The sequence below is a fragment of the Thunnus albacares genome, chromosome 17 (assembly GCF_914725855.1).
Source record: "Thunnus albacares chromosome 17, fThuAlb1.1, whole genome shotgun sequence".
Lineage (NCBI taxonomy): Eukaryota > Metazoa > Chordata > Actinopteri > Scombriformes > Scombridae > Thunnus > Thunnus albacares.
Window position 1 is genome coordinate 15,183,058 of NC_058122.1, and position 15,761 is coordinate 15,198,818.

The 15,761-nt window shown below is 41.1% G+C and overlaps 1 protein-coding gene and 1 long non-coding RNA gene across 3 annotated transcripts; one reads left to right on the plus strand and one right to left on the minus strand.

Annotated features, from left to right (window-relative positions):
• Positions 1-282: 282 nt before the first annotated feature.
• proza (protein Z, vitamin K-dependent plasma glycoprotein a) lies at positions 283-7,313 on the plus strand. 2 transcript variants are annotated; one of them, XM_044332160.1, is made up of 9 exons: positions 283-452; positions 3,175-3,319; positions 4,258-4,418; positions 4,555-4,579; positions 4,666-4,779; positions 4,878-5,012; positions 5,124-5,239; positions 5,326-5,443; positions 6,300-7,313. In XM_044332160.1, exons 2-9 carry the CDS (start codon positions 3,241-3,243, stop codon positions 6,833-6,835), a joined length of 1,284 nt encoding a protein of 427 aa, XP_044188095.1. In that variant the 5' UTR covers positions 283-452; positions 3,175-3,240; the 3' UTR covers positions 6,836-7,313. The 2 variants fall into 2 exon arrangements, with proteins under 2 accessions (XP_044188095.1, XP_044188096.1); XM_044332161.1 differs by lacking the exon at positions 283-452 and adding an exon at positions 542-834.
• A 5,463-nt stretch (positions 7,314-12,776) lies between these two features.
• Positions 12,777-15,535, minus strand: LOC122967395. The gene is made up of 2 exons (XR_006398590.1): positions 15,295-15,535; positions 12,777-13,406 (listed from the first exon to the last, which is right to left on the minus strand). It is a non-coding gene; the product is annotated as an uncharacterized LOC122967395 (long non-coding RNA).
• Positions 15,536-15,761: the final 226 nt, after the last annotated feature.

Sequence of the window (15,761 nt, forward strand, 5' to 3'; positions counted from 1 at the left end):
CATCAGATGGATTTTTACATCCCCGAGAGGATGAAAATATCCATAGTTCACATATTAAAGGCAGGAATTTGAGAAACGTTTTTATGTAACAAATATTTTTTCTGTCTTTCTTCTCTCTTTTTAATCATCTTATCTTCTTTTTATCTTATCTTATCTGATCTTATCTTATCTTACCTTATCTCAACCTTCAACCTTCATTCTTTTGCAAGTTACAAGGTGCATGAGCTGCACACTGACAGTCATCTCTGTCCTACAGCGCCCTCTGACGGCTGAGCTTTGTCATTACATCCACCACACGCAGTAAACATTGAGTGGGCACTACAGACTCGTATGTGGTCATCATCCGTTGTTTCAGATCAACAGGCCCGATCCTTCCAGGACGCCACGGTGTGTTTCACGACCAGCGGGAAGACGGAGCAGCCCGGGCCGGTACTTTAGTTTCGTCCGGAGCGGTAAGCACCGAGCATCACTGTTATTATTATTGTAGTTTTTACTCATCAGAATCCATGAGACTCAAGTTGATCTGCTGTGGCGACCCACCCTGTGTCCGGAACCATGCAATGACGGACTTGTGAATATGTTGTTTTTGTTACATTGTAGCATCATGAAGAAACGCAGCATCCGATTTATTGCTGCTGCACAGAAGATGCGTTACAGTTGTTCTGGCTCCATCTTTGTCCTGTAACATCCATTGAGCTAATGCTATCTGGCTGGTAAAAGCTACATAAATAGAAAGAAAAACTAGGCTCCCTTCCCATTCAAATGAACACACTGTACTCTGCTGAGCTGACCCTCAGTGCTGAAAACATAAAGGCGACTATTTGGGACTCACAAGTAAGTGTCTGTTTTTGAATGTGTAAACAAACAGGCCCACAAACATGGCAGCAACAACAATTAATGACCTGCTGCAGTAAAACTGCGCTGTCACGATGATAAAACAATATGAGGTCATTTATTGGATCGTTTCTCATAAATGATTTAAAAAAACAAACATTATAATAATAAGGATTTATTATTTACAACGTGTTATGACATGTTCATTGGGACTGTGAGGTTTATGTTTTATTTAGGCTATTTGTAAGGGATCATGTACAATATTAAACATAAATGTTTCCATTTGATGTATTGCTTGAAGCAATTTTTCACCTGCATCCCTCAGCAGGTCATGATTGATTTGATATAATAATTAGGATAATTTTGTTTTTTTATTAAAGGTGCAGTATGTAAAAATTTAGTAGCATTAAGTGGAAAAGACTTGGCAGAAATGGAATATAATATTCATAAGTATGTTTTAATGAGTGTATAAATCCCATGAAAATAAGAATAGTTGTGTTTTCGTTACCTAGAATGAGCCCTTTATATCTACATAGGGAGCGGTCCTCTTCCACGGAGCCCACCATGTTGCACTGCCTTTTTTCTACAGTAGCCCAGGATGGACAAACCAAACACCGACTCTAGAGAGGGCCATTCGTGTTTTTCGTGAGTTTCGCGGCCACCATAGGTTATCCTACATGCCTGGAACGGGATGGGGGAGGGGAGGGTTACTCAGTTGGTTGCAATCTGCAAACTCACCATAAGATGCCACTAAACCATACACACTGATCCTTAAATGGATCAATGTATCATTATTTACTAGAATGTACAAATCACATGCCAACGATCAAACTGATTAGTATCATTGAGTTAGATGGTCATATTACATACTATTTGCTAGCAGCTAATGTGGATGGCTGCGCACAGTGCGGTTCCTTTTCTAGTTTGGACTCATACTGATCTGCCAAACTCGCTATGCTCTTTAGCAGTCAGCGCCGCCTGCCGTTTCAAACCCTCCCTCCAGCCTTTGGGCCATGCCTCCTCATTTACATACAGTTTGAAAAGCCGAATGTCAAAAATACGAAATAGCAAACGGTAAAAAAAGTGCCAATGCAAATCCAAAAAACTTTTTAAGCTTTTAGTTTTGGTGTTTCCATTTAAGCTTTTCCTTTTCCCTTTTTGAGTTTCATATTTAATGTTTCCCTTTTCTTATTTCCATTGCCATTTTCAATTTAATCTTTAAAATTTAAGTTTTCAGTTTGAGCATTTTCATTTAAGCTTTTGCATTTTAAATTTCACTCTTTTTCATTGTAACTTTATATTTTCAAATGATCATTTTACATTTTAAATTTGCTTTTTCAATTTCATTTTTCTTTTTAAGTTTAATTATGGTCTGATTGTTCCTAGTAGTGTAGTAAAATAATAATCTTTTTCATTTTATCTCTTTTAATTTTCTATTTGGACTCATAATTTTAATTATGACCAAAAATATCCTCCATACACCAGACACACTCAAGCTCAATCACTACAGAGCTTTAAAATATTCGCAAGTTCTGACATGTGTGCCAATTTTCGTGAGTTTTCAACCATCCCAAGCCCCCCAAAAATGCAATGGTATCCTAGAATAATAATAATCTCTACAAAAACAATAGGTTCCTCACAGTTTCAGTGCCAGGGACCGTTGGGGCCTTGGCACTTTTGTGCTCAGGCCTTAATTAATCCTGAAGATGGCCGAGACATAATCTAAAGCAACACATATTAGTGCTGTTCTCAAATTAAGAAATTCTTAGCTAACTATTGGTTATAAGATTTCTTCCTCGATGAATGCAGTACTGAGGGAGGAAATCATTAAACTTTACTGAACCTGAGACAGTCCTGAAACCGCATTGTATATGCTGTACACACAATTTACTTATACTGTAGTACAGATTTACACTACAGAACTATCTCCAGTAGCTTATTTGATTTCCCTCGATATCAGACAGGTTCTTAAAACAAACAACTTCTCATGCAGTGCAATAGAAGGCTTATTAAGTAATGTATCCTGGCCTGAGAGAGCTCCCCAAATAATTAGGTAAACTTCATAAACAACCAGTGGGCCACCTGCTACAAAAAGAGATAACAATGTAGTGCCACAATAAGTCCACTAACGGACACACTGCTGCATGACAGCCAGCAGATACTTCATATTTTACATTTCTTTAAATATAATTGTTCCTAATGTGTTTGTGTGTCAAATGTGGCCATTTTTCATTAATATTTCAACCACTCACTTGTACCCACGCTTCATATCCTTCTGCAGCTCACTGTACTTTTCCAGTTATTCTGTGCAACATGTCTGTAATCTGCACTTGTTTTTAGGAGAACTCATTGATCCCTGCTGCACCGACAACTTGACTCAGATCCAGGTCGTACCTCAGTGTCACCATGCGCTCCTCGACCGCATCTGCTGCTCTCCTGTGTCTGCTGGCGGGGGCTGTGTCAGCCATTCAGATCCCCCAGACAGGTGAGAAGACCGGCATGGAGCCAGATGAGACTGCAGGGCTCAACAAAAAGAGGGAAGTGAGGAATTAAAAGAGGTCAAGATGGCAGCATGCTGAGTGTCATGTCAGTGTTTCTTGTATATTTAAGAGGAGTCTTTATGAGACACAAGACAGAAGTATGAAAGCACTGAACAGATGCTGTTTTTAAGGGGTCCAGGAGCTTTAGACTCAATTGATGAAATGCTGCATATTTGGGTTAGTTTAGTTCTGTTTATTGCTTACAGTTTGGTTTATTTCTGCCCTATTACCAGCCTTTCTATGTTATTGGATAGGAAAGTTTGGGATTTTTAAATTTTATTTGACATCTTCATGATGATCATCCTCTTTATTTATTCATGAACCAATGTAGGCTGCAACTAATGACTGTTTTTATTAAAAATTAATCTGCAGACTGTTTTCTTGATTAATCAGTTAATTGTTTGGTTTATAAAATGTCAGAAAATATTGAAAAATGCCAATCACAGAGAGAAAAGCAGCCTATACTCATCTTTCAGAAGCTGGAATCAGAGTTTGGGGCATTGTAACTGGAAAAATGACTTAAATGATGAATTATGATTCTTAAAATAGTTGCTCATTATTTTTTCATTGATTAACTAATCAGTTTTGATTGACTAATCATTTCTGCTGTAAACCAATGAATCTGAGTACAGAGTCTCTGAAAATCATACATTCGTCGCAAATTCCAGAGACCAAGACCACCGGCAACTGTGACAGTAGTCTAAATGCAAAGATAGCCTTATCAATTAATTACATTTTTTTTTCCTCAAAAACCGTAATTGCCTCTTAATTGTTAAACAGCTGATGACTGCTTGACACTTAATCTGTGTAGGTTCAGTCAGACTGTAGTGTGTAGTTCAGTCTGTTGTGCATGAACCAGCTGAGTCATTAACTGTTCCTCCAGTGTTCTTGGACAAGCATCAGGCGAGCTCTGTAATCTCCCGTTCGAAGAGGAACGTTGACGGCAGTAACCTGGCTCCGACTCCCACCGTGGAGCAGGTTTGCATGGAGAAGGTGTGCTCATATGAGGAGGCCAGAAAGCTCTTCCAGGACTCGTACCGCACGGTGAGCTCCTGAATTTCACTGTGAAATCCTTCTTTGTCCTCTTTGCTTTGTCTATTTCCGTCTGCACTGGGTAAATGACAGAGGAAGCCATTATGCATCTTCTCCTGCACTTATCACTCTCAATTTTCTCTTCCAGGATATCTTCTGGTCTGTTTACATTGGTAAGTGCTGTGTTAAAACGACTCCCCATCACTGCACATTCATTAGTAGCGTTACTCCGTCTCATAGACTTGCTGTCTGTGTTTAGATGGAGACCAGTGCGCAGACAACCCCTGCAAGAATGGAGCCATGTGCTCGGACAGCGTGGGAGGCTACGACTGTGTCTGCAAGTCCGGTTTTACAGGAGTCCACTGTGAAACAGGTGAGGAGGAGATGTCAAGTTTTATGTGATCATCGTTAATTTTCTTTTCATCTGCTGTTAGTGCTGATGGCTTCAGTCTCTCTGTTTCCACGGTGCAGACCAGACTCTGTGCACCCTTGAAAAGAACAAGGGCTGCTCCCAGTTCTGCAAACCAGGCTACACGTCTTACGAGTGCTCCTGCGCCCGTGGATGGAAGCTCAGCCAGACAGACAGGAATAAGTGTGAGGCTATAGGTATGTGATCAGTTTGGCTTCATTTTGATGTATGTTTCCTGTGTGAAGATAGAGGAATAAATGATTCTAACTTAAAAAAGTAATCATTAGCATCTCACATTCTTCTTTCAGGCCCTTTCCCCTGTGGTAGGGTGAAAAGTCTGAGACAGTGGGATGACAGACTGTCCAGCAACAACCGCAGCAACTTTGAGGGACTTATCTGTTCTTCTAAAGAGTGTCCCTGGCAGGTAGGAACACACACACACACACAAACATACACACATACACACACTCATGTTGCTGCATGTCACTGGGTTCGTGGTGTCGTTCGTAGGCTCTCCTGAAGAGTAGAGAGTCAGATGGTTTCTGCAGCGGAGTCATTCTGAAGGAGAACTTGGTCTTGACTTCAGCTCAATGTGTTCACAAATACAGCCCCTCCCAAGTGGCCGTTGGTGAGTAGACAAAAGACATAATCACACCTTTACTATTATTATTGCTACTGCTAATAATTATAATAATATGATCAAAGAAAATATCATAGTTATTTGTACTTACTTACTAATGTGAAGTCCATGCGCAGTTGACTACAGGTGCAGGACAAAAGCAGCACACAAAGGAAAAGGAGGACTTTGCAAGCTCCCAAAAAGTTAATGGTGCAACATTTAGACCTACAAAGTCTCTGTCAGGAAAACATCCATGTGAACAAAAAGCAGGCAATATATACAGACAAAAAAAAAAACAGCTCTACCTACAATTAGGAGATCACATGATACAAAATAATACTCATTATCTATCCCCAAACAAGTTTCTATGCACATTAAAAATACAAAAATGTCCAAAAAAGGACTGTAGCCCAAACAGTCTGCAATACAAATTTTTTTAGTTGAAAAAAAAAAAGTTGAAATAATACATAAGAAGAAACAAATCTGTAAGTAGTAAGTAAGTTCGTCACCAGGGGGGGACATACCATCAAAGAGGGGGAAAAGGAACACTTAGATTTTATATGTATTGTTTTTATAAGAAGGGGTTCAGGTCTAATTCCTCATTTAAACCATGAGGTGATGCAGTATTCAGTGTACATAAATGACACCCTAAATTTAGATTTGTGCTTATGCAAAAATCTTTTAAGGTCAAATACACAGCACACAAATTGAGAAGATTATGTGACTACATTGTTTTAAGTGTTATGCATATGCAGGTCAAAGATATCAGTTAAAAACTGATCACAGGACCCACATGTCAGTGTGTGTACATGAACTTTAGAAACATCATCATTGTAAAGATTTTCTCTTACCTGTACTTCCTTAGGCAAGCGCAGGACCACTGACGAGGAAACTGAACAGATATTGTACGTAAAAACAGTTCACGTCCACCCACGTTATGTGGAAGGTCGCCCTGACAATGACTTGGCTGTAATTGAGCTTCGTGACCGCATCACCTTTAAGAACGAGGTGATTGCTGCCTGTCTGCCAGAAAGAGACTTTGCAGAGAGCGTCCTGATGTCAGGAGAGTTACCCGCTGTGGTCACCGGTTGGAAAGAACCCAAGCAAGAATCTGCTTTTCAGGGCCAGCTTACCCTCAACCAGCTGGCGTACAACCGCCTGCCTCAGTGTCTGGAGACTCACCCCAACCTGATTACCAATAAAATGGGCTGCACCGCTCCCCGGACCAACGCCGACTGCACTATGAGCTCCGGCAGCCCCCTGCTCACTCTGTACAGGGAGGTGTTCTTCCTCACTGGGGTGGTCAGCCAGCCACCAGGGGCCGACTGCAGCAAAGGCTACATCTTCCAGAAAGTGTCACGCTACCTTGGCTGGCTTCGGCCGCTCATGGGCTCCCGTTAGATGGGGGAATCAGGGAGGTGAGGGAAGGAGGACATGGACATTATGGAAAATATAGTATAATACAGGTGAATAAATACTAAAAACAGGGAATCAAGTCAATATTTCCATGTGTGTACTTCTAGCTCAGTCATTTCAGTAGTTTTTATCTTGCTGCCTTTAAATATTATCCACTTCCTGTTAGAAAATACATCTTAACATCCATATAATCTCCCATCTGAAAAGGTAATTGCTTCCCATTGCTCTCTGTGGACTTCCTCATTTATCCACAAGGTGGCTCTCTATCAACATACAGAGAGCCACTCAGTATATGTGGCTCAAAAGCAGCAAGAGATGCATTGAATTACTCAGCGTGTATTCTGTGATGTGGACATAACTTTAAGTGATTTTATTTTTTATTGACCACTGTACTGGTTGACATGCACCTTGTAGCATTCCAGATAATCACTGTTTTACGAATGTAATAAACCCTAACACCACATCTGAAGGCAATTCTGTCATTTTTTTCTATTTCCTAGTTTAGCCTGTTTGCATGCTAACATTAGCTTATCAGCATTAAACACAAAGTACATTTGAGACTGATGTTTTGGACAAATTGAAATTTTGATGTGATGATGGCACTATATGCCAAGTTACGGGATCATCAAAGTTATTGCAGTTGGTCCTGAGAGGGACATTAATGCCAGTACAAAATTTCACGATAATCCATCCATACTTGTCGAGAGATTTCACTTAAAACCATGAACGTCAACTTCATGGTGGTGCCAGAGGAAAAGTCATAGAATTACCAAAGCTATCAGCATACACTCTCTGGGAACCATGAATGTGTGTACAAAATCTTTTGTCAATACATCCCCTAGATGTGGAGATATTTTACAGGACAAGTAAGAACTTTGACCAACTGATGGCATCAGAGGAAAAGTCAAGAGATCACCAAAGTCAGGCAGATTCATCCTCAGGGGACCATGAATGTCTGTACAAAATTTCATGGCAATACATTTTATAGTTCCTGAGATATTTCAGTTTGGATCCATAGAGCCATCACTAGCATAGCTAAAAATACAGATGAGGACAAAAATAGTACCGAAACATAAAGGTTAATGCAGTCAAACACAAGAAGATTTGAACATTTGAGATAAACAAGCTATTAAAGTCATGAAAAGAAATAAATGATCTGAGTGAGTTGGGAAAGTTATTCCAGTCTTATCCAGCTTGCCTGTTCATGTTCAGACCTAAAACAAGTAAAAACATGCAAACTTTCAACCATCAAATCTGCAGTTCTCCTAATTTTGATGTGACAATTCTCAGCTCGTCATATATTCCGCCTTTAGTCTCAGGCAGGCATATTAGCTTGCCATCACTGTCACATACCCCTGTGTTGTCTGGCAACATTTTCCCACAGACACTCGCCCTCTACAGTCTTCTCACAGCCTCCCTGGTGAACAAGGCCAGGGCCATGTCATGCACGGAGAGAAAAGAAGAGGCAGAAGAATGGGCAAGAAAGAGAGTAAGAGACGCCAAACAACAAAAACCTGGCCTGCCACTTTTGATCGGGCGCTTGAAAAGGACAGCTCTGAAAGCTGGGGCCCACGTTGCCTGTTGCCATGGTACTCACCTAGGAGATGGCTCCTTGCTCCCAAAAATGGCTCTGCTCCTTTACTGGGCCATCCAGTGGAGATTAATTTGAGTGGAGCTCCTTCCTTCCTGAGTCTGGTCCCACTCTCTGGTCCTGCCAGCTCCATTTATATGCTCAAGCATACATATACACAGGGACATGCGAAAACACATGCTGAGCAAGGTAGCAGCTAAACATTAAGCTTCATCTGCTCTGAGGCTACTAAATTCAGGCTGTTTTGAAGTCAATGTATTACTGAAATATCAAACAGCCGCTGCATTTTATTCCCTGAATCAAGCCTAAAATCTGAGCAATTGTTGAGGAGAGGACGTGATGTGAATGCTGAGAGGTGAAAAGAGGGCTGAGTGAGAGATGTTTGACAGAGAGATGAGATGAAGAGATGGAAAAGATAGATTCTTATAAATGAAGAGCAGGGACAGACCAAGGGCCCTGGGACTTGTGATGTTGACACAGAAAGGAAGTCAGTCATTACATATGGATTGATGGAATCGCAGTATATTAGACATGAATGAAAAGCCCTTGGAGAAAAACATTAGCAAGGCCATTACTGATGGCGGAGGGAAGAGAAAAGCACTTAATGTCAAAGCTTTCACTACACACAAATCTAATGTTACTATTGCTGGAGGAGACGGCTGCAAAAAGCAAATGTGAGAAAGAGTTGATATAGTTGAATTGTACTATAATATTGTCATGTGGGTACATCTGGTCACTGACCTACTAAATCAATAATCCTTTACTCTCCCCAAACCCAAAAAATAGCTTCATGCTGTGACCTCAAATCCTCCCTAGAGTGTGTGAGTGTGTGCGCATGCTTGAATGTATGCATAACACATACTTATTTGTGTCTTGTGAGTCTAGAGGATGGGGTGGGTGGGTGTATGGGGGGGGGGGGGGGACATCAAATGACAGACTTTGGAAAGGATTATCTGTCTGTGTGGTGTCTGATTCCACGTAGGGGGTTAGCAGTATGTCTGAGCATTGCGTGCAGATTGATTGAGTTAAAGTCTGTGTGCTGTGACTGGCTATGTGTGTAATGAGCGCTCTGCTATCTGTGAAGGCATGCCTATGATCTTGTCCAATAATCCCCCCTTCCCAAAATCCATGTCCCCAATCTTTTCTCCCTTCAGGACTCCATAGACATGGGGTTCTGCAGCCAGATTGGGTGGCAAAGCTTCTCCCCTCTACCCCACCCCGACTCAAAATATGCCCCATGCTAGACAGAGCAGCTTCCACTTGGGCGGGTAATTGTGCATGAGGGTGGAGGTAACACAGGACCTCAAGAGGTTAGGGCCTGGTCTGGGATGAAGTGGCTGAAAGAGAAAGAGAGAGACAAGCTAGCCTACAGCCATGCTGGCAGCTCTCTGAGGCTGTACTTGAGCTACATGCTAACACTGCTATACTGACTTGCTCACAAACACAATGTTAAAAGATAAGGCTGGTGATTTTCTATATTTTTCTTATTGTCCAGTGCAGTGTGGCTAATTGACATGTTTTAGTTAGCACTAAATTAGCATTTATTTAAACTAATTAGCATTAAAACATTAGCAGAGGCTGATGGGAGTGTGCTTAGTTTTGAAGGTATTTGGTCATAGACCAGAGTATTGGACAAATTAAAATTAGATGTGATGATGCAACTAGGGGAAAAATGAAGGAATCATGAAAGTTATTACTAATCATCTTGACGGGGACATGAATGTGTGTACCAAATTAAATGTTGATGGTCAATATCATGGTGCCACCAGAGGAAATGTCTGGGGATCACTAAAACCACTGGGATTCATCCTCTAGGAACCATGAATGTCTCTTATGGCAAACTATCCATTAAATGTTGAGATATTTTAGTCTGGATCAAAGTGATGGACCGACCGACTGACCCACGCATCTTTTGTGGCTAAAAATCATCTAACCTCAAATAATCCTCTGTATAACCTCACTTTATCAGTGCGCCTTATTCCACACCAAGTAACACAAATAAACAGCAACAGGGACCAACAGACATCTCACTTTATCTGGTCTTCAATGACTTTCCGGTATTTCACCTTCATCTTTGCTGTCCTCTGTGACATTTCTGCACTGCTGATAAAAAGAGCATCCTTTATCCACCTCTGACCGTAACCAGTCCTGGTCCTTGAGACAGGCTCAAAAAACAATATGTCATTTTCAGCATGTGGACCTGATGACTGGATGATAGAGGAGGAAGGTAAATCCTGGTGCTGCCTTTATACCACTGACCTCACCCTGACCTTCCAAGGGTTAAATCTTGTTTAGAGCCATTGAGAAACCCGAGGAGCTGACAAAATGGTCTCCAAGGCTCACTGAATGAAAACAAAGGTGCTACGGTCCATGTGGTGGTCTTTGAAGAGGTCAGATAAGACCTGTTTGTCAGTGCATGTGCAAGAAATGTGTGTGTGAGTGCTTCTGTGTATGTGTTTGGGTCACTTGTGTGATTATATATGAATACATGACAACAAGTTGTGTATTTGTTTTCCTGGCCATGTGTGTGCCCTCCTGTCCTCCAGATACAGTACATGCAAATCTTCATATAGGTTGTTTTAAATTGACCTGACAAGGTCACATTCAGATGACCTTTAATATCTACCCTCCTTCTGTTTGGCTTTGCCAATTCAAAAAGGTCATGGCCTCTGCAGGTTTTCAGCATTCTGAGCAGCCAGTAACAGCCGGGGGGTTTAAGTCACTGTGGTGAACAGATGAGGTCAGGATTATCCCTCTCAATATATTACCTTCATTACCTTGGCAACCAAGTCAGCACATTTTGCTACACAGTACAAGTATAGAAAACATGAGTTAATGTGTTTGTGTTTGAAGCAGAGCTAAAAGCAATAATTTGATATTTTGGGAAAAATACCTTTTTCAATATTTGGCAACGTTAGATGAGAAAATCGATATCAAGCTTGTATCTGTCTGAAAAATATGAGGCTAGAGCTAGTAGACAGTTAGCTTAGCTTGCCATAAAGACTGGAAACCACTAGTCTGATTCTGTCTAAAGGTAACAGAACCTCTAAAACTCACTAATTAACATGTTATATCTTGTTGAGCTTCAGAGGCACTAGTTTGGACACAGCTGGTAGCTGGCTTTCCCCGTTTCCAGTCTTAATGCAAAGCTAAGCTAACTGCCTGCTGTCTGCAGCCATATAATTTAAATACTGGACAAAAATAAGAGAGGTATCGATCTTCTCAGCTAACACTGAGCAAGAAAGTGAACAAGCATATTTGCCAAATCGGCAAACTATTCCTTTAATGTGCTTATTTAGACTGATATACATCAGACGTGTTCATGTAAAACTCTGCTTTACTATCTCTATATATCACATTACTATTACTACATGTAATATATTATGTGGTGACTGTTTTAGAAATGCATATTAGAATCAGACTTAACACGTTAGTATTTGTGGTACTTATACACAAAATAATTATTCAGCTGGTCTTTTCTCCTTATCAAACAATACCATCACACTTTACATCCTCTACCCCTGTGAGATACACTGCAGTCTGTGTCAAATGGGATGTGTGTCAGGGAACAAAGCTCTTTAAAATTAGACTCTTCCTGCTAATTTTGGACACCTGCATCCTGTCATAGTTAATACATCCCGTGAGGTCATAGGATCTCACCCTGATGCTCGTCACTGGAAACAGATGCAGCATGCAGCCTGTATGATGGCCACCCTGCTGTCAGCGTGTGGTTTGTTGTGTGGAACCTTGACACGCTGAGGCAACCTCCGGAGGCACACGGAGGCACGTAATGAAGGAAGGATGAAAAAGTGGAAAGAAAAAAATGAAAGAGAGGACATAAATATAGACAAACAACAACATGTGGATGTTGCAAATTTTGGAGAGAAAAACAGAAATAAATATGAGAGTCTGAATGTATAATATATAAACTAGAAGGAAGCATGACAGACAGTGCATGTGAATCTGTTGTTCCTATAGACACATGACACTTTAAGAGCATGTGCTCTTCTCATTAAAGCAAAATAACTCACCAGGCAGAGCCAAAGTTAGCTGATTGCCTGTCTGTAAAGCTATATTAGTCAGAGCTCCACACATGATTATACTGATCCAGAGCTACCTTGTCAACCTCTATAAATATTGAAGCAGGAGTCCCTTGCTGGCTGCTTTGATCCACAGATATAAATGCAAACATGACCACATGAGGACGTGCTGCGGTAGAATCTGTCACAACTTTGCTGCTCTACCTCAGAGCTTGAAAATGAAGAACATAGAAAAAAGGTAATTCAGTCATCAAATAACATGCTGCAGATCACAGGGTTTGTCAAGGTCACGGACTTAGTTAGTTAAGCTTTATTTTTTCCAGAAGTGTCACTGAGGTCAAGATCTCTTTTGCAAGAAATACTTGAGAGCAAATGACATAAGATCACAACAAAACACACAAAGAGGTTGTCACACTCTCAGATAAGGTATTCTTTCAGGTATTTTGAAAAAATATATCAGTAAGTAAATCAGTAAGTATCACAGTCCACAGTACTGGAAACCAGTCTTCCAAAGTTCAGAGTTGGAATGAAGAACTTTTAAAGTCAGCCTATCATGTGACCAGATGTCATAGTTATTAACTTTGACCTCAACTAAGAGCAAGCTCTGTGTCAAAATAAATCTATAATATCCAAAAGTAAATAAGTTAAAATACAACAGGAAGACAATATCAGTTATACTGACTACACACATACATGCTGACCTTTTGATAAAACAATGTATTCTGTTGGTTTTTGTGTGTGTGTGTTTATGTGTGCATTTGGGCACACACACGTCCTGTGTTTGAACCCCGGCTGTCCCAGGCTGCATGGATTTCCACCGGGTGCTCTGGTTTCCTTCCACCATTAAAGACATGTATGTTCTGGTTTAAACTTCTGTCGGTGCCAAAGCACCTGGCAAAGGGGAGCTGGAATTGGTCCCTGGGCACTGCATAGGATGGGTGTATAGTATGGGTCAAATGCAGAGGATAAATTTCATTTCAATGTATGTTAGTGCTGAGAAATGACAGTAAAGAGAGTCTTAATCTTAGTTTGACATTTTGGGAAACATGCTTTTTCATTTTCTTTCCAGGTTCAGTAACTTCCAGAAGTCTTGTTCTCACTGTGAGTGTGCGCCTGACCAAGAAATACTTTTTTACACTTAGTTTTTGTACAGATCAAACAAGTGTATTATATAATCAACTTGTTATTTAGGGAGCTTTAGAAGTGCTGGTAGGTGTATTTTGATATCTTTGGACAGAGTCAGTCTTTGTGCTAAGCTGACCGGCTTTTGGTTCCAGCTTCATATTTACTGTGCAGACATGAAAGTGGTCTCGGTCTTTTCATCTTAATCTTGGCAAGAGAGCAAAAATTTTCCCAAAATGTTAAACTAATCCTTTAAAGTGGACATAGCATGCTTTTTCTGGTTTTCTGTTTTACGCTATGATGTTGCATACCTATGTTAAACTTGGTCAAAGTTCCAAAACGTGAGGTTAACTTATGTAGAAATGCTCCCTGCAAGTCAGAAGCCAATGCTTCAATCTGCTCTGAACGCTTTTTTTGTGACTGTTTTTTCTACCTTGGTGACGAGCTGATGTCGGCTCATTGCACATGATCATAAATGGCCGTTTGTTGTTAACTCACATATTTTGGATCAGATTCCGGCTCGAACATGTACAGATGTATTTGAGAAGTTGACATTTTGAGTAAAGAACAAGAAAAAGTAGTGAAATCCTACTACTATAGTTTGTTGCTTGGTTTGTTGACGTGGCCTCCCAAGCCACTGGACGTCTGCTGAAGGGCAGCTTTCAAAGGATGGCCAATCAGAACAGAGTGGGCTCATCAGGAGGGGACTTAAAGAGACAGGAGGTAAAACGGCCTGTTTCAGACAGAGGCTGAACTGAGGGGCTGCATAAAGGCCAGTATAAGATAAATAAGGAGTTTTTTGAACTGTTAATCATGCAAAAATATACTAGTAAAGCCCCAGATTAACAATATAGACCTGGAAATGTGCATGATATGTCCCCTTTGAGTCTACAAGTGGCACAGTTATTTGCCATTGCAGAACTAATTGTCTTACACACACTGAAGCACACCAAATGGGCCACCCTGGTTCTACATACAACTAAAACAACTGCAATGGCTTAATAGATCACTATTACTCTACAATGGAGATCTTCTTCCCAATCCCAATCCTCATCATTATATGTGTTATAGTGTAATGATTCCCTTTTGTGTAAACAATCTTTCACCATCTATAACAAAGATGATGAGAATAAGGATAATACTGATGATATACCGACTGAGCCTGTCTGCTGATAACGCGAGATAACCCTTAATCAGCTCGGCCGCCCTGTTTCAAGCAGTGACCCTTCCCCTCCTCCTCTTTATCCACCCCCTCTTCCCATGCTGTCACTCTCCCAGCCTGCACCTGTCAGATTAGTCTCACATCCTCAGCTGCCACTCCATATGATACGCCTTCTTACTGCCCCTAGCCCACATGTCATCTCACTTTGCATGTATTTACGCATTTCTGTGTGTGTGTGTGAAAGAGAAAGTGGGGGAGACAGAGGCAATGAGAGGGCAATCCCACGCAGAATGTGGGTGTGTAAAATGTGTGTGAGTGGGTGGTTCCCAGTGTCTCCCTGATGTTGCAGGATTCGTCTGGGTACTAACACGCAAAAGCCAAAGTGTAGATTAACACCCCCAAATCACTGGATTATTTGAAATCCCATAAAATAAGACCTAACTCTGTGAGTGGGTGGAGAAAGGAGGTTTCAGTCTCCATTGTCTGATAATATATAACACCAGCGGCACACTGGCTTTTGTATGGTTACCTGGTCTGAGGTGTCATGGCTGCCATACCATGATCTGTTCCTGCTGAGACAGCAGCGGTAATAGTTTTGGGAGCCAGTGCAAGCTGTTACTACATCAACACAAATCACTTTCACCAGCTCTCATCATCACACAGGGCTACAGAGAGGATGGGGGTCCGGGTAGGGGTGGGGGTGAAGTTTGGGGTAGTGGGGGGTCCACCATTGAAAGCCTCCCTGGTAGATGGACTGGAGCAGCTGAGGCGACAAGCATGTGACGGGAGGGAGAAATAATAAGCAACACAGCGGTTTGTAGCTGTGTCAAGTAGCCTGAGATAACCAGAGTAAACCCGGAAGAGAGTTTAGATTACTTTCAATATAAGAGAGTCACTGTGTAGCACAACGATGCTACAGAAACTTTCTTTTTACAAACAGCTGCTTCATAAGATCCACGCTTTGCTTATTTTCAAGTGAGACATGATGTGCGTATA

What these genes read in the sequence shown, in the direction of transcription:
- proza (XM_044332160.1), top strand. Translation starts at nt 3,241, where the DNA reads ATGCGCTCCTCGACCGCATCTGCTGCTCTCCTGTGTCTGCTGGCGGGG. An exon ending in TCCAGGACTCGTACCGCACG is followed by an intron (nt 4,419 to 4,554) that starts GTGAGCTCCTGA and finishes TTTCTCTTCCAG; the next exon opens with GATATCTTCTGGTCTGTTTA. An exon ending in CCCCTCCCAAGTGGCCGTTG is followed by an intron (nt 5,444 to 6,299) that starts GTGAGTAGACAA and finishes GTACTTCCTTAG; the next exon opens with GCAAGCGCAGGACCACTGAC.